The following is a 19,844-nucleotide window of genomic DNA, read 5'->3' on the forward strand; positions in this document are numbered from 1 at the left end:
AATTTTTTTTTTTTTTTTTTTGGTCCCAAAAAAATCGCAACGACTCAACCGACCGCTGAATAAGCGGGGGGGGGGGGGGGGGTAAGAGGAAACTTCTTTTTTTTTTTTTGGTCTCGAAAATTTGAAAATTTGACATTTTGCTCCGTTGGGGGGGGGGGGTAAGGTCACCTTTCTTAGGTCAGCCATGGGGGTAATTTTTTTTTTTTTTTTTAAATAATTAAAAAAAAAAAAAAATAATAATAATAATCCAAAGGGGGGGGGGGGGTTTTAAGGATTTTTTAGGGGGGTTTACACACATAAAAATACCAAAGGGGGGGGGGGGGGTTTAACCCCCCAAACACCCTCCCCCCCCCCCCCTGCGTACGCGCCTGGTAGTACCAGGCGAGGATCAATGGGCCGATTCTACCAGCCATGCCCCCCCCCAGCCCCCCAAAACGGTTTTAAAAAATAGGATTTGAACGTTTAAAAAATAAAAATTCTCAAGATTTGGGCACTCGATCCCCCCCCCCCCACCTCTTGCCGCAGGCTGGATCCGCCCCATAATATATCTTCTTCTTCTTCTTCTTCTTCTTCTTCTTCTTCTTCTTCTTCTTCTTCTTCAAGATAATCTGCCTCCTTCAATACTGAAGATTCTTGCAGATGCCGTATACTCGGCCTGGTTGGGGTATGCAGGTGGACCATTACACCGGGGTTTCCCCGTGCAATGGGTTCTTAACATGCAAGGGTGGTGACTCTCCTGTACACGGGGCCTCCATTTAACGTCCTATCCGAGGGACATGGTAGGACTGTCTGAATCATGTTGTTTTTTTGTAAGCCGTGCCTTATTGTCTATTGACTTTGGATGGCACAGGGCAAAATATATAGCAGACCAGCGCTGCAGTGAGAAACCTAAGCAAGCAATCAAAACCTGGCAACTAGTGTATGCAATTTATAGTTAAATATTGGCATCTTACATTAACCCTCATTATTAACTTTCTTAATTACTTCATAAGTGAAAATCATTATTTATACAGGTATAGGCCTACATCTATTTGCAATATCATACCCATTTGTTGTTATGTTCTCTAGTTTAAACAAAAAATAATGCAGAAATGACTTAGAAAATGCCATCCTAGGTACCTAAACTCTCGCAATATGTATATGTATTACATGTATATGTAGGTCTACATGCACAGGCGTGGATCCAGGGGGGGGGGGGGGGCGTCGTTAATTTAACCCTTTTTTAACAAATACTTAAAACCCCCTAAAAATATTAGTGTTTCTTTCCTTCCACCCCCCCCCCCCCTGCTTATTAACCGGCTGGATGATTAGCTGCTAAATATTGCCTCACAACTTGGACCCCCCAAAAAAAAGTTTGAAGAGTGAACAAATCGTAACCAAATAACAATAACGATAATGATAACCAAAGACGATAATAACAATAATAATTTTAATAATTATAATGATAGTAGTGAGAATTTTTTTTTTTTCAGTAAATAGTAACAAAATAAAAATCATGAAATAATATAAATCTGAAAGCCGACTAGTGGATTCTTTATTCACATCGCTAAATGATTTGTATATTGGCCATACATAGAGCGCTGCGTTAACGAATGTTAGTCGATAATTTCAATTTCGGCATATGTTTAGCTTCGCAACGCATACCGATGGTGTGTAGACTAACCCCTACCTGCTCATCGTAAGTAAATATATCTTGATTATTATGATATGCAGTGATCAATTGTATGATGAATTAAACATATAGATTGTTGAAATTTAGATTATGTGTATGGGTAGTCAATCAGTAGATTTTAAAACTCTTAATTAGGAATTAGGTGAGCCGCTCCCTGGCTGAGCTGAGCAGAGCCAGAGGCGGCCAGGAAAAGGTAGGCGACCGCGACCCCAACCGTGGCGGGGTCTGGCAGCGCCGGTGAATGGGCGTCGAGCAGTGCGCGGACAGCCGGAATTACACGTAACGATAATATATCTATGATTTCTGTTGTTACCACTAAAACGTTGCTGATATGTTGACAATTGTGTGTGAGAATGAGGATCGTCTGCATAAACAAGGAAACACGGACAAAATAAGTTGTTTTTTTCTTTGGTGCTCTTCGGGTAAATCGGGTTTCACTTTCAGGTTCCCGATCCGCGCGCCGGCAATGGGAAAAATGGAATCCGCATAATAAAATGCCCCCAGTTCACTGTCTATGTATTAACGGTCGTCCGTTTTCCCGACTCCCGAGGATATATCGCTCTTAACGGAATTCGCTTCCGCATCATCAACGCGCGGATCGGAAATTGGAATCGTTATTTTTTTCCGGACGCATCTGTCCGCGTTTACGAAGACAATCCTTATTCTCAGACCAGTGCCCCTACTGATGTATATCGTCAAAATAGAAACATTTTTTACAGTTGGTGTGTACGCAAATCTATGTGCATACAAAGACAAATTCTGGAAGTTTTGTCTTGCGTCTGTTTTTGATATTCGACATGGGTCTGTTTCATCCCCCCCCCCTACGTTGCATCATGGTTGCATGGCCTTATTTAATCAAAGTCATCCAAGAATTAGTTTCTGAAAATTTCTATTTTGTTGAGTAAATTGGCCATTGCTTACAATTTATCAGGATCGTAATATCCCAGTCACTAAATCTTTTTGAAAAATCACTTTCTAAACAATTACACATGAACATGTATTTACATGTAGGCCTAGATCTATACAATTTTAACTAAAAGTGTCTTTTTTTTGCTTTTTTTAATATAAGATATTCAACTCGTACCTCGTTTTCCAAATTTTGAAACAAATTTCTCAATAATTTAATTGGAGAGAAAAGTTTTGAACTTGCCGTTGTCATGCTTGTAGATTCCTTCTTTATCAAGTTTACTTGAGACTCGATCTAGAGATTTGACTTCCATTTCTCTAGGTCTGCATAATGTTGGATCTAAATAAACAGTGCTGTCAAAAATGCACTAGATTTACATGCAATTTATGTGATCAACATGTATGTTGCATGGAGTGGGCAAATTTTGTCCTATTCAGTTCCAAAACCACTGTCATTTCTGTTGCCCCTCTGTGATTTTGTTTTTCCTCCATGTGTTCTTTGAGTTGGCTTTTGCAGTAACTTCAAAGGGATTTTTAAAAAGAAGAAGGAAATGCTAGTTGTGTTAGTTGTTGGCTTCATCTTGAGCCTAAATTTGTATCTATAAGTTCAGTTTAGCTGATTAGTTTTATTTGTTTATATTTTTTTATTATGCAGAGAACATGATGGTGAGGAAGTTCCTAAAACCAGTCATTCAAGATGGAGACTTTTACTGATGATGAAAATGGCCAAGGTGGAGACTTTCAGAGTGGAGAAAAACTTGTTTTTGACATCAACGATTTAGATGAAACCCCAAATGATACATCAAGCAAAGCAAGTGAGGACGATCCTGGCTTATTGAAGGAAGAAGAAGAAGATGCTGATGAGAATAAAGAAGAGGAGAAGACTTTGAAACTTCCTGAGAGCGATGGCGATGTAGATGCATCTGTACAGATTGTTACATCCCTCGTAGAAGACATTGATGTCAATAGTGAGTACATGTACAATAATTGGTACACCGGTAGTGGAAAGTCAGAAGATGGAAGGAGTGACGAGGATGCAAGGAGCAACACAGTGACGTTGGAGGAAGATGGACAGACACTGGTTTCTGATCAGGCACCAAGCGAGCATAAAGGTTCAAGGAAAAATTCTACACAGGAAGAGTTGGAATTGGAGGAAAAGGAGGAGATGGCTGAAAAAGAGGATAATGTCGATGGAGCTGATATCCCTGTTAGAGTGGACACTGTAAATGAAATTGAACATGTAGAAGAGTCTTTGGAAATAAGTTCTCCACCTGATGGCCGCAGTGACATTGCGTCCCGTGATAGATCAGATAATTCTAGCGTACGCCTTGTTGATGGCTTGCTCAAGAGTGCCAATGCAGATGTTGGTGATCACAAGTATAAAAAAGCAGTTTTAAAGTATGAGGAGGCACTGGCTATGGCCACCGAGGTGAACGACAAGTTCCTGATCCAGTCTTGTGCGTGTAATCTTGGTGCTGTTCTGGTGATCCTTGGGCAAGCTGAGAGAGCTGTGGAGATCCTCCACCAACAGCTTGAGAATGATCTTGAAAGGACAAATGGCATGGACACAAATGCCCTAGCTGATATCTACTACAATCTAGGATTGGCGTACGATGCCAAGGGAGACTCTGGGAGGGCAATAAAATGCTTTAAGTGGGCTGTCGTTGAGTTCGACAAATGGAAGAACGACAAGGGTAAGGCGGATGCGTACAATCAAATGGCTGAGCTGGAAGCCAAGCAAGGTAACTTGGACAAAGCCAGAAAGAATTACAGCAAGGCAGCAGAGTTTTACGCTCAAGTTGGGAATGGACTTATGAAGGCCAGGATGCTAGTGAAGGAAGCTCGGATGCTCAATTCTCTTGTTGATACTGAAAACTTTCACAGAGTTGTAGCTATCTGTGAGAAAGCAAGTGCAGAGGTACTCAAGCAGAACACTTCTAAAGGTAAGTTTAACAAGTCTCTTTATAGTGAATTAATTTTTTAATTTAAGTGATGGCTCTCTATGAACCTTCATAACTGCATTACTTAGAAAGGTTTTTTTTTTTTTTAATTCAATGCAAATTTAAATAGTTGAGAAACTTTGCAAAACGTGAGTTTTTACCTTTCTATTTCCTTTAGGGTATTGAGCAATATCAACATAAAATTCTGCTTAAAATGATAAAAGTTCTTCAAAATGAGCATTTTAATTTTACAAAATTTAATGATACCAGTACATACAATGTAAGACCAACAAATTTGTAGCGGGTGTTATTCTGAGGAGGATTATTAATATTTTGTTTGTTCGATTTTCATAAGGAATCCCACTTAAAATTTGTCATTGTTAAATGTTCACATACATACATGACTACATGTATAAAAATTATAATATAGAAGACATCTGTGCAAAGACTAATTGAAAATTTGCAACTCAGTAAAATATAGTAAATCACTTTTCAGAATACCACTCAGGTTGGCTTTTAATGTAAGGCAAAATATTTTCAAAGTGAAAAATGTCAAGTTTTTATTGCTCTGATTTAAAGGTAACACGATCACCAAGGAGGCCAAACTCTTCCACGACATGGCCGTGCTCTGCAAGAAGCTCGGAAACACAGACGAGGCCCTGAGATGGCTGGAGGAGGCCTGGAAGAGATGCAGGGGTACCTCAGGCACCCACCCCAGCCGGGAGGACGTTCGTCTGCAGGCAGCGGTGGCTCAGAGTCTGGCTAGGATGTACCTTCACTCCTATGATCTGATCAGTGCTGTAGAGATCTACCAAGAAGCAGCATCCTTGCATGGTAATGACATAACCAATTTTGTTGGTTGTTTTTTATGTATTCAGTGGTGAGAAAATTCTGTGAGCCTGTTAAATGCACCTAACCTACACATGTGTGATTTATAAGTCACCCTATTTGATTATTAAATTGGAATAAGAATTAAAGATGTATTTAAGACATTGTACAGGGCATTGTCAATCAATTACTAATGTTTACAGGTACATCTTTAGATATGAATTTTATTTCCCAGAGTAAAATGAGTTTTTTCACCCTATCATGTACAGGTGTTTATATATGAATATGTTGTTAGTAATAATTGACATAAAAGGAGGTATGTTTCTGGCTAGTAGCCCCACTTTGATTTGCTTTTTCAAATCAGAAGTTAGGAAAGGACAATGTGTTTCATTTCTTGTTCCTTCCTGTCTATTATCAGGTTCGTTGGAGAACTATGCAGAGAAGTCTTTAAGACATTGAACTTGGAAATGTTGATCAATTACAAATGTTTACAGGTACATGATTTGCTTTTTCAAATCAAAGCTAGGAAAGGATGAAGTGTTTTATTTCTTGTTCCTTCCTGTCTATTATCAGGTTTGTTGGAGAACTATGCCGAGAGAGGTTGGTGCTTCTATCATATGGGTGAAGCCTACAGACAGCTGTGTGATTACTCTAGTGCTGAGCGCAGCTACCATGTAGCACATCAAACACTCACTGATGCAGGTACATATGTAAATGGTGTCACATAAACTCTTTTAACTCATTGCCTACTGGAACAGGATGGCTCCTGTAATTTGTTCGTTCGTGTCTCCTTAGGTCAAGATAAATTCAAAGTTCCTAAATTAAATCTTGATCTTCGGAGTGGTTGCTACAACCAGCTCTGTCAGACACATTGTCGAGGGGTGCGAGATATGACTCTTGTGTAGTGTGCTCCTGTAATTAACTTATGGAAATGAAGAAATTCAGTCATCAGCAGGCTAAGAACCATTTAACAAGGAAAGTGGTATGATGTAAAATAAGTCAACAGTGAAGTCAACAACATGAATAAGATGACCAGAAAATATGTACTGTAAGAAGGTCTCATAAGATGAGATAGGCCAGTAAGATAGGACTTCAGAAAATATTCCCTTTTTAACGCACAAAGTGTACCGATACTGTAAGGTCTGTTTCAACCATTTATGCATAACTCAAATTTTCATCTGCTATTTATATGTATATTTTAAGGAAGTAGGCACTTATGAGCTTATCTTGGCACTCATCTAGGCACTCAGAGTAATTTTGTTGTGTAAATTCTGGATGTTCTAACAACATTTCACCAAAAGTTAGTGGAGAAAGTGTGTTCACTAACTATCAGAATAGTCATATTATCGTCATTTTGCAAGTTGTTTTAATTTATTTTTTTATGTATACCACCATTGGAAAACCTAAACATTTCCAGAAAATCACCCTTTCAATACTGTCCCTTAATTTTTTTAATCATTTTGCTTTAATTTACCAGGTGACACCGACCATCTGTGGAAGATATCTGACGCACTGGGCGATCTGAACGTCTCCAGGAACCACCCAGATATCGCAACCATGTACTACAGGGAAGCCCTGGCTAAAGACGCACCCATTCGCAGCAGGACCAAGTCTTCCACTGAAAAGATTATCAAGAAGCTCACAAAGGCTTTAGAGAGTCAGAAGAGCAATCGGCTCAGCTCGTACGAGACGCGGCAGAAACGAGTGCCGATCGTTGTAGGCTATGACCCGGTAAGTTATAATATGTATGATTGTTTTGAAGGATCTTTAGAAGAATCGACTTGTATATGGTCAATCTTTATCCATGTTCTCAGGAATTCGACATGGGCAGTTGATGTTTGTTAAATATGTCATTTTTCATCACATTAATTCAGTGCTTAGAACTAAGTATGATGCATAATTGTGATCCTTTTTATTATAGTTTTGTTTACAGCATTTTGAACAGTTTAACATGACAGTGATTTAGATTATTTAATTACATTTCAATTCAAATTTAAAATTCACTTTAATTCATATGTCAACTTATTTACATTTATATAATATAGATTTGAGCTAGGAGACATCCTTTCATGTTAGTTTTACATCAGAGCTAGTTTTTTAAGGTGTTGTGGATTTAATGTGGTTCATATTGATATTGGGTTTATAAAATTCAATTAACCAAGGTGTTAGTTTTCATATCTTAATAATTTTTCATTTATCCCAAAAAAATTATTCTATCAGCATCATATCACTGTATATTTCATTATTGCTTCACAAAATGTGCTCTGAAACATTTTATTTTTTAAACAATTTTTAAAAAATAATTATTTGTTGAATACAAACTTATAACCTGAGCAAAGGAAAGTGAAAATGAAAAGGACGAAGATCAAATTTACATGGTTACAAGTTTGTAAGATTTACATTTTATAAGGATGTGCCCTAAAGGATTGTTAATCATTCCAGGCATTCTGTTTGATTTTTCCATTTATCTGCATACTTCACAAGCTTTGGTTAAAACTTTTGCTTGCTTGCAAGCCCCAATTTGTTCTCAATATGGATCAGCAGAAACGTGAGCAGGGTTTCATTAAACTGTGCAGTGTGAATCCATCACTTGATCATTTATTAATATTAATTTGACAATTTGCATTTGCTTTTTGATTTCTTGCCACCATACAGCAAGGGATTTCCATCAATCAAACATCACAAACCATTCTCGATGGTGGCGCGTACTCATCCCCACAGGTTACCCATAATTCCCTCATTTGTGTGATGTCATCTCCACATTTCAACAACTAACCCTCTCTTTGGAGTCTTTTAAACTCTTGTATATTGGCCAATTTATTAACTACCGGTAAGGCGGTAACCATAACAATTCTCTTGGATTTTCTCAGCTACTATTGGCGTGGAGTTTTTCACATACTGGTGCCTTCTAGACACAACTAATGATCTTTTATCTTTTTTGACTTCTATAGATCTTTACTAATTTGCATGGGAGCTCACAGCAATTCACACAAACATTGTTTTGTGCAATATGTATAATCCTACTTTTCATGAAAAGATTATAACACACTCTTTTTATTTTCAAGGTACATATCACTTTTAATTTTCAAATGATACATGTATGTTTCATATCAACTTTGCATATATTTTCAGTTTCCCTTACTGATTTTACATTTTTCTGATGCTATTTGGGGGAAACTACATACATGTACTGTAGATTACTAATACTTTCTTGTTGTGTGGGATATTAACCAGCGATAGCTCATTGACAATAGACTAGTTCACGGTTAGTACATGACTGCAATGACCCTGAATATCCACAGATCTTCAAAAAAAGAAGAGGTCCCACTTTTTACATTTTGAAATAATCACTCCTATAGTGATGGAGGTGTTACATAAATAGCCTTTGTTTCCCATTTTCAAAGAATACTTCCACCTGTGTATCATGGAGTGCATGAATAAATAATGATTACATAACTTTCATGAGGACGTATCCAGTATTTTGTCTCCGCGTATTTCACAATTTGTTCTGCAATGACCTTTATCTGCTCATGCTCAGACTGTAGCCATGAACTGCCTAATTACATGCATTAAAATCCTCTGCAGACTTGATGAAAGTAATGCCTTATCAAGATTCATTTTATGACAAGTATGGCATATTTGCTATAGGTTTGATTAATTTCACTGGAAGTTGTCAAATATTTGTAAATGTCATTGTTGATTAAAAAAATACCCTGATGATTATAAGCGTAATTGCTCAATTGATATGCAGAATGTTAATTTATTGTAATACACATGATATATCTCCAAACTTTTTGGCAATAAGTAAATTTATTGCTAACATTTTTTTTTTTAATTCCCTTGTCAACAAGTGCAGATTACATGTACATGTACATGTACAAGATGCAAAGTCACATTATTTCAGTTTAATTTTGTCTAATGTACCCACTAAAACTGTGATTCAGTTTATTTATAATTAGCCCTTGATGGAAAAAAATATCTTTCTACATGAAAATAATATGTTAATACCATGTGGTTCTATAGATCGTCCAATTTGAAACTAACAAACCAATTGTATTTGTATTTTCTATAGTCTGTATTCAAGGGAGTGAGGGATAGATACCCACCTGTTACATCGACCCCTAATGGTGCTTCAGCTGCTGTGTCAAAGGTCACCCCACGGATGAGGTCACCGTAAGTATTATGTGTTTCTGTGTGGTTGATATGTACTCTATCTGAGCATGGTTGCATCCAGTCGCTCTATGCACAATATCAGTTTTCACCATAAACAGATGGTTTATGTGGTCATAGACAATTTGGTATTCTTTCCTTTGAAATCAAGGCAAGTCGGGGCTATCAAATTAATAATTCAGTAATCCAGGCCATGTCATGTCAAAAGATTGATCCAAATTAGATTTGAGTCCCACATGTCAAGTCAACTAAAAGAAATTGTAATTGATTCAATTTAAGATTGGCAAAGAAATACTAGAAACTGCCATCAAATGGCTGATATATAGAATAAAACATTTCTGATTTGTAAATCGGTGTCATCAAGAAACTTGGGTTATTGAAAGTCTTTGTATGTCCTAGTCTGGGAACTGACATAGAATGGAATAAAAGACAGAAATGTTAGATAGCATTATTTTGGTAAAAGCTATTTATACTGAATTAACTTGATAGGCCCACTCAAATGTAGTTTCGACTTGCCTCAATTCAAAGAAAATAATACCAAATTTTCTATGACCACATAACCCATCTGTTATTGTGAAAAATATTGTGCATGGAGCAACTGAGATATTGCACATGGCAGGGCGTAAACAAATTGCACTAGTAGGATTAGTTAAGGAGAGAAAAATCAAATACTTTGGTCATGTTAAAAGGCACCAAAGCCTCTTAAAGGATGTATTGCAAGGAAGAGTGGAAGGAAGTAGACCTAGAGAGAGACCCAGAATCAACTGGGAAGAGAATGTCAAGAACTGGAGTGGACTAAAACTGCAAGAATGCACCAGAATGGCAGAAGATAGAATAAAATGGAGAGATGTTGCAATCAACCTCCAAACCGGGAGAAGATACTCAGATAGATAGATTTTTGCTGTGGATGTGATCCATAAGCAAGTGTCGGAGAAGGCAGCGCGAGACAATTTACAATAGGGACTTTTAGATTTGCATGTCAACAGCTTTGACTGCAATGTGTGACGTCGTTTTAAGGCACTGCGCATGCGTTACGTCGTCTCAGTCGGCGATCGAGAATGCGTCAACCTTGATTTTCCTAAATCTAGTACATACATACATACATATTGATATTTATATAGCGCCTTTACATGCTCAAGGTAGTATGCCGCGTGCGCATAAAATATACATTTCCTCAGGTAGACAAAGGAACATCCCTTCCCTGTTATTATGTAAAAATGTGTAGAACAGGTGTCACATGCATATTCACCTGTTCTACACATTTTTACATAATAGCAGTGAAGGGATGTTCTTTTGTTGAGGGTAGAATGAGGAACTGTATATTTTGTCCTCTTTCTTTGTACGTGATATTCATAGTGTTACTTCCTGCATGCATGTACATGTATATCGTCGAGTGCAATCTAAAAGATTTCTAATTGTAGTCAACATGGGCAGTTAAGTACGTTGACACGCATGATGAGTCGGCGTTCGTCGTGTTCTCATCCACTCAATCTAAAAGTCCCTATTTACTCAGTATGTGGACACTGTGGGACATAATTATCATATCTACCTCACCTGTATGATGTACATACTGTACAATCCTGATTTATTCACCATGTGTATTAATCCATTCACCATGCTTCTAAGAAATTCACACAAGGTGAAATTCAAGAGGAAGACAAAAATCAAGTGGTAAGAAAAGTTGTGTTAAGTCTTGTCGTTTGTGCTTGTGATGCAGAAATCTGATTGCTCTTGCGGTTGGTCTAAAGTGGTTTGAGTTCTACTACGCAAGGGTTTGAAAGAAAGCATGTTGTCATTCTGACAAGAAAAGTGTGCAGTAATTTGCTTTTGTAACATGGGACATGATGTTTAAGATACTGGGATAGTGGGATACTATAAAGATGTAATCTGTACTCTCCTTTCAGTTCTGAATTTGTGAATGTGTCGAAAATGATTGTGAATTTTCATGCCCTTTCGGTCTTGAGCTTGGGTCACCTTAAAGCCTATCTGCACTAGTTTGGCCAGGAGGGATTAGACCACCCTGCATGGTCATTAAAAGGTGGTTATCTAATCAAATCAGCTCTCAATTAACATAAGAAAAAGGGGATCATAAGGGACCAAGGGGACCGCTTAGGCATCATATGCTATATAGAGGGTATAGAGGGTAGAAGTAGCTACAAGTAGTGCCGGGGGCTTTAAAAAGATCCTAGCTGGTGACACCTTACATCGTCTGTGGGTGTGCTTGGAAATATGTTGTGGGTCCACTCATTATTTTTGCTCCATGTCATATGTATTTTCTATCTCCCCCTCCCCTTTCTCTCTCTCTCTCTCTCTCTCTCTCTCTCTCTCTCTGTATCTTCGCGCCTTTTTTATTATATTTCTGTTTTTGAAATTTACATCATTTCCCTCTATTTGACAAATGACTGTCCATCTCTCATCTTGCGTTCCTTCTCTGTTTCTCCCTTTTAATTCTTTCTGCGTTTCTCGCCTCTTTCTCTATCTCACTGTTGCTCTTCTCTCTTTCTCCCTTTAATTTGTTCTCCTTTTCTCGCCTCTTTCTCTATCTCACTGTTGCTCTTCTCTCTTTCTCCCTTTAATTTTTTCTCCTTTTCTCGCCTCTTTCTCTATCTCACTGTTGCTCTTCTCTCTTTCTCCCTTTAATTTTTTCTCCTTTTCTCGCCTCTTTCTCTATCTCACTGTTGCTCTTCTCTCTTTCTCCCTTTAATTTTCTCTCCTTTTCTCGCCTCTTTCTCTATCTCACTGTTGCTCTTCTCTCTTTCTCCCTTTAATTTTCTCTCCTTTTCTCGCCTCTTTCTCTATCTCACTGTTGCTCTTCTCTCTTTCTCCCTTAAATTTTTTCTCCTTTTCTTGTCTCTTTGTCTATCTCACTGTTGCTCTTCTCTCTTTCTCCCTTTATTCGTTCTTCTTTTCTCGCATCATCCTTTATCTCACTGTTGCTGTCTACCTCTTCTCATTCTTTCACATCTCACTCTAATTAATTCAGTCACTGATTCACTTCATCCTTCTCTCTCTCTCTCAGGTCAAGAAAGAAGAAAGGCAAGCGGAAGGATCAGTCCCTCCTCCCAGTTACCAGAGGGGTTGCAGGTTATAATAGCGGGTCAGACCTGTCTCTTGTCAACGGCAGTGTGGCTTCCCTTGTCAGGGAAGCATACATAATTAAAATGGAGAGCACAGGAAGATCAAGGTATGGTCACATCTATATCTGTATAATATACATTATATATCGAGGGGTCAGTGACACAAAGACGTAACCCAATATTTTGCCAAAATGAGTATTTGATATCAATATGTTCAGAAAAATGTGGGCTTTCCAGGAAACACAAAGACTTACCTCCACCCAACACCCCATTGAAGTCAATGGCTAGTGAAACATAGACGGCCCAAGTGCTCAGTGACACATAAACCACTTTTTCTCAAAATGGCGTTACTTCTTTGTGTCACTGACCCCTCTATATATTTGTTGTTATATTTCAATTTTCTAGACGCAAGGGCAAGCAATCTGTTGCTCCAGATCATTCGAGTAGCGAGGAGGAGGATGACCAGGAAGAGAAGAGTGACGGCAGCGAGAGTGAAGAAGAGGAGGAGAAAGAGAACCAGAGCAGCGATTCTGGCTTTAAGAACATGTGGCAGAGGGCCAAGGATCTTGTGTCAAGACTTCAGTCGGATTCTGGGGATTCTGAGCTCAGCAGCAGCTTGGAGGAAGACGAAGGGATACAGTCCAAGGAGTCGGTCAAGTACCGGTAAGAATCTTAGTGGAGGCTTGAACATCAATTATCTTTATATGAAAAAGCTTGATAGAACTTATTTAGTGCCATTTGAAGGTACCATTCATTCTATTCATCGTTGTTCTAGAGTAAATAGGCCAGTTTCGGCGGTTACGTAATGCGCGGTTACTGTAACCAAGCCCGACAAGCTTTGTCAAATCACCATTTTGAATCTGTGCATTGTGTATTAGACTGTCGGTTCTTGCCGTTAAATTGCATTCATATCTTTCTATAAAAACTGCGTGTATATATATATGAATTTCTGTTTTGGCCGGAAATGTCTTCCAACTTGCCATTCATCAAGCTGAGTTTCAGGCAGCTGCAATATTTTCTAAGAAAAAGAGGAGTTTCGACTACGGTATACACCCGAGAAAAGACTCGTTAAATTAGCGTCCGCAGTAGCGGACTAGCCCGCCCGTAGCCCATGACCTACGGGCTCCGTGTCACTCGGTAGACGTGACTGTATCGGGAAATTACAACGGGCAGGATTTTCGTTAAGTGAACTAGTTACATACCTCCCTTAAGTTTGACGATATTCCTGACTTTGGGACCTATGACGTATTCAATTATCTAATAGAGAATATGGCGGACCATGCATTTATGATCGTCGAAAACTGAAGGCTTTTAAGAGTTTTGAAGACTTTCGATTGATATTTCCCGATGGCCATATTATGTGGCCTGGAGAAGCTCGAGTACAATCCTCCCTCTAGTTAGCTCTCGGCAGCTTATGATAGCGACTTGTGACTAGATTATACAGGTCAAACTGACGCAAAAAGACAGAACATACCAACTTGAACAAAAAGAAAAAATATATAAATAATAAACAAATAAAAAGTAGAAGTCTAGACTAGTCTAGATCTAATAGAAAATGTAATAACAGTTTTATTTTTAAATGTTTTTTTAAAAAAATAATAATAATTGCTTCTTGAAGTTGAATAACGAAGGTCCGGCATAATTGTAGTCTAATGCTAGACTATTAACTTTTATTTTATGAAAATCAAACTTAATTCCTAATCTTATTCTAAACAATAAAATTATTCATCATCCTGATTCTTCTTCCTTGCCATCATAAGTTTTTTTTTATTACTTTTATTATTCCCTTTTTCCATTGCTCTATCATTCTTTTTCCTTGTTCATTGTTTTTCTTCATTTTTTCCGTTCAAAATTATTTGTTTATCATTATTCATCATTCTTATTCTAGCTCTCTGTCATCGGACGATATTATTTTATAAATATTATTTTATTAACAAAGAACTTATATATTATATTATTACCTTTATTGTCATTATTTCTCGTTGCTTTTGTTAATAATATTGATTCTGCGGTCAGTGCTTGGTTCGATCTCGTTAGCCGTTTCTCGTCCCCCTTGAAATAGTCCGTATCGAGGCGTTTCACAAACATTTTTTAATCCGTAAAATTGTTTTCATTTTGAAAATGTGAATCGCGCCTACACGAACACGAACATGAACACGTGGTACGCGCGCACGCTTCTGCAAGCAGAGGTGACTGTGTGTGCGAACGAGTGGAAAATAGTTCATCACTTCTTTCATTTCTACGTCCTAATTTGTACTCAGATTCAAGCTAAGGTAAATGCAAAATTGAATGGAAATTACCGATATCGGCTAGCTAACTTTAATATATTTTGGTGCTTCGCTTTCTGTCTTATCACTGGCTTTCAAGCCAATATCGCTTGTATCATCGACCTCGTTTTTCTTCTTTTTGAGGGGGTATCGTGCGCTGCCTGTACCGGGGACTTGGCCGAACAGGTTTAGCTGCAAGATGTGAATCGCTAGTTCTGTACCAGCAATGCTTTTCTATTATTCTTGCCTAAGACTCAGCGATTTTAAAGATCAAATGTATGAAGAACAAAATCACATCTCAAAGATATTTATTATTCAAGTTTGAAACTGCCTCCTTTTTCTTCTCTCTCTCTCTCTCTCTCTCTCTCTCTCTCAAAATGGCGAAAACAAACGATACAATCACACCTAGCGAACACAGTCATGTATGGTATGCACGAAAAGTGTAGTCTGCTACGCACCGCGAGTTCTTTGCTTGTCCGACCTTCCGATTACGTAATGCGATTTAAAGGTCTCTGAATACATTACGAAACTGGCCTATTGTCTTAAATTGTCACGTGTGTGAATAAGAGCACCTGTCTGTAAGTATTAAACTGTAGAGCAAGCGATCCTGTCTTATCAAAACAGCCGCAACATGGGTTGATCTCCTAGACTCCTACAAACCAAAACATGGACAAAACATTCTGTGTAATTATGAGCTTATCATGTTCCCCAGAAAGTTGAGATTTCAAAGTAAAACAGCTGCCTTGAACCTGTATAGAAAAACTAGCTTCTGGTTTTGAGAATGTTATGGTATTGATGTTTAATTACATTTTCCTATTTTGAAAGATTGGACAACATGTACATGGATCCAAGTCGACTTGGAGACAGCCATCTGTATGCAACTCTCAACAGGAAAGGTTAGTTGAAATTGTATTTAATCATAATTTTATCACCGTTCTGTCCACCCTACTTTGCAGAGATGGGACATAGTGACAAAGGCCCTAATGGCCAATTTGTTGCTAAGTGATTTACCAGCTGATTGTCTGACTTTGCTAAGATTTTGTCATACTGTGCAATGGTGACAATGATTATTTGTTTGTTAAAGCAAAAGCTTTCCAAGATGATAGCGGTATGTTTTAAACGGTTGGTTGTGTTTGTCACCAAGATAAAACAAAGAAGCAAGTGAATGCCTGCAGGTACATGAAAAATTAAAAAGAATTGTTTATTACTTTTAAACTCTTGTACTAAACTGGTGGTGAAAAAAAAATGGTTGTATCAACAAAACATGGTCATCAGATCTAGCAAAAGCCTCACACGCTTTACGGGTTTTCACCAAATGCTTGTGTTTACATGAACATGTATATTAGAACAATACTGATGTTGTTTGATGTCGTGTATGTGCTCTATATTGTGGAGACTCCACCAATATCCTCAATGAGATTCACCCTTTCATATATCAGGAGCGACTCAAAAGTCCAGCAACGAAGAGCCTATCTACGAGACCCTTCCTAATGGGACCACCAAGACCGGGTTTGGTGCTAGCATGCCCACCAGGAATCCCCCACCCCCAGCGGTCCCAATCAAGACCCACCCCTCCCTCAACAAGAAGAAGAAGAAGAAAGGCGACATCAACAGACCATCGACATCGTACGACGAGGACGACGATGATTCATTCACCTCGGTGACAGAGGATGAGCTGGAGGATTTGGATAATACAACAAACTTCGAACGCAAATCCAACTATCCTACTGTAGCTAGGATGACTAGAGGTGGATTGTGAGTATTTTACTAGTACAAGGGGGTGTTTCACAAACATCCTAAGTTGAACTTAACTCTAAGTTGGACTTCAAAATTATGGAGAGCCATATGTAGCCTTAAAATAAAATGTTTTCAAAAGCGAAAATTCAAGCATTTTTGACATTGAATAAATTCCAAATCAAGAACATGAAAGCTCCTTGATAATAGAAAATATGAATGATTTGAATCAACATTCTATGCCTTTTAAAATAACTTTTACAAAATATTTTCATAGATGCTAATGGCTTTCCATAAATGTTAAGTGCAACTTAGAGATAAGTTCAAGTTAGGATCTTTGTGAAACACCCCCCAGTTGTTTCTATAAGGGCACTCCCTACTTCTGCAAGTTTTTCATTTCATAGCCGCTTGACCCATCCTGCCAAAACATTGACGCATCCGGGGATGCTCAAAGGCTGTGGATCTTTTATCGATAGAAGTATTGATCAAACCAAGTATATGAAAAATGTATAACTATCTTTGAATTCTCTTACTTGTAAATCGTAGTGAAAGTGGATCAAATTGCATGAAGCTGGAGCAAAAGTAGCTGCTGTGGACATACATTTACATGTATTTAGTGAACCCACCAAATTAGGAATGTATAATCATCAAATTATGGTCTTTTACAGAGACCAACAATAAAATTTAGTTCTTTATGTTTCTTTCTGAACAAACATGGAGTTACAGAATAACACTTTCCAGTTTCTGTGGTTCATCTATTTCCTTTAAGCATGTTGAAAATAGCCTTAAATAGTAACATCTTTAATCTTAATTTTCTGTTGGCTACAGGGAGGCAGGTTTATGGGAGATTCAAAAGCTTGAACAGGAACGCGAGGGGATCCGATTATCCAACGCATCTTCACTCAAATCTCCTGAACCTAGGAAGCCATCATCAAAGGTCTGTAGCATCATGTAAACGTGGGAGTATACCATCAGAATGAGCTCAAGTTGACTTGATCTTGGCCAATATTCAATTCAATGCCTGAATAATGTCTGTATTTAACTTTCATACCATTTAGCTTAGCTAAAAAAAAAAAAGCTTGAGACTTGTTCAGATCACATCTAAGTATTTGATTGAAGTAAAGCAGACTGTAAGCCAGAATTTTTACCGATGACCATTGTGACATCACATTGCCAATCCAAATTCATGCGCAATTAATGCATCACATTAAATGCGCACTGATATGGCTGGGCATAGCTTATGATGACTTGTGTATGGAAATCATATCCCTGCCTATCAAGGCCTTCAAAGTAATTGCCCCAAGTCTGCGAGGTACAAAGTTTGCGATCAATTGCAAGATATCAATGGCCAATCAAGATTCTGGTTGCATGAACATATTGTTCAAAAGGCTGACCATTAACCAATCAGAATCGTCATTTCAAATTTGTAATTGTACCGTCGTGAATGAAGTCTATCATATCGAAAAACTCAACCATGTTTTATTATATATAATTCCCCCCACCATAATTTCTTGCTGCTGTCCCCACTTAAAGTTGCTCAAGCGTAGGTATATAGAGGGCAGCACACGGACGTAGGCACGGTTTGGCTCAGTGCTATGTAGTGATCCCCAAGTTGCCTACTTCACAAACGACTATATACCCATGCATGAACATCTTTATGCAAGAAATCTTGTTTTTCAAGTGCTGAACTGTTAAACTGTAGAGGTGTTTTGGTCTAGTTAGTAATTTACTTGGCTATGAAATGCAAGGCACTGGGTTCAAGCCCCCACCACAGCAAAACCATCCATTGGCAATACATTAATCTCTCTACATTTGCCTCTCTCTCCACCCAGGTGAGATAAAATGGTATGGAAGAAAAATTGCTTGAATGCCCAGTGCCTTATCATGGCAGTGAAGCTAAGCCTAAAATAATATTTACTTATAGATAACTATAAATATATATTTAATGTGAAATATAGGTGCATTATAGGGTAATTATTGTTTACTAAAAAAGGAAAACACACAGAGACATACATGTACTTTAGCTTTAGTTTCACTGTCTGTATCAACTCTGCAGGAATTAACGCAAATCCTCCTACTTTTGATATTTTTTATAGAGGAAAGCAGAGATGAGAATATTTTGTAGTTCAGAATTTTAAATCAATACAAGACAACGATTTTCTATGTGTGATTTTCATGAAATCCATGATGATGTTTACTACTTAATATCAATTTGAATGTTAAAGGTCTATACTTGTTTATTTATACACAGTTGTATTTCTATGAAACTGATCTTGAAAGAGAATAATGTATGTATTTATGGACTAAAAATTTGTGCTTTCACTTCACTGTCAATATAATAATCACCTTGAAAACATTGCTCATTTTTCACTAAGTGCATCATAAGAATTATGCTTATTGCAAACATACATATGAATGTATAATATGTTGATGTGTGTGGCTGAAGGAAGTTTGTCTGGGTGTTTTTTGTCTAGTGTAAATATGTAGAAATTTAATATTTGTATGAATGTACATGTAACACACAATGTTTGTGCAATTCTAGACTCTTATAATAAACCTATATTTGAATGTCCTTTACAGTAACTATTCTTTATGTATAGTTTTAATTTGGTATTAAATGAAAGATTTGCTTTTTTATAAAGAGATTGCATCATTCTGTAATAAACATACGTTTCGTATTTCAGTTTTTTAATATCATATTGGAAATATGACACATCTATGAACTCATTTTTAAATTGTTGATACCCCATGTGAAATTAGACCAGTACTTTTTTAATACCTTTTAAAAAATGATACATCAGGCATTTAATAAATTACTAGAGAATTTGGTCTTCCAATCATAGATATAAGGAGGATTTTTTTTAATGTAGAGTGTAACCCTTTATGGGATTTTTTCCCCTTTTTTCTCTTTCTCCTTTAACTTTCATGTAAAAAAAAAAGTCTGTAATGATGTATTTATATGGAAAATCATGTCAAACTAGCTCTTTCACAAGTTCTATGTGGAATTTATAAAAAAAAATATTCTGTGTTTATTCATTGATCTTTCAGAAGCTGATATTTGAGGAATTAGACTTGTAAAAATCACTGAAAATATTTGACAGAGACAATCACAAGTTAAGATGGTATACCACCGGTTCTAGACCAGTAGATCAATTTATATAGCGCAGATACTATATAAATATACTCTACTGCGCTGTGATAAAGACAAAACTCCTAGCAGTGTTACTTTACAGACACGCAATAAAATAAA

General features: G+C 37.4%; 1 protein-coding gene across 2 annotated transcripts; it reads left to right on the forward strand.

The window, feature by feature from the left end:
• The first annotated feature begins 1,618 nt into the window (after positions 1-1,618).
• LOC587699 lies at positions 1,619-18,078 on the forward strand. Of its 2 annotated transcripts, XM_030976722.1 has the most exons (12): positions 1,619-1,678; positions 3,234-4,521; positions 5,098-5,352; positions 5,920-6,048; positions 6,824-7,077; positions 8,002-8,067; positions 9,419-9,519; positions 12,536-12,700; positions 12,999-13,256; positions 15,686-15,756; positions 16,300-16,615; positions 17,423-18,078. In XM_030976722.1, the coding sequence occupies exons 2-12, from the start codon at positions 3,276-3,278 to the stop codon at positions 17,547-17,549; spliced, it is 2,988 nt and encodes a 995-aa protein (XP_030832582.1). In that variant the 5' UTR covers positions 1,619-1,678; positions 3,234-3,275; the 3' UTR covers positions 17,550-18,078. The 2 variants fall into 2 exon arrangements, with proteins under 2 accessions (XP_030832582.1, XP_030832583.1); XM_030976723.1 differs by lacking the exon at positions 8,002-8,067.
• Positions 18,079-19,844: the final 1,766 nt, after the last annotated feature.

The sequence above is a fragment of the Strongylocentrotus purpuratus genome, unplaced genomic scaffold (assembly GCF_000002235.5).
Source record: "Strongylocentrotus purpuratus isolate Spur 01 unplaced genomic scaffold, Spur_5.0 spur5_scaffold_9, whole genome shotgun sequence".
Lineage (NCBI taxonomy): Eukaryota > Metazoa > Echinodermata > Echinoidea > Camarodonta > Strongylocentrotidae > Strongylocentrotus > Strongylocentrotus purpuratus.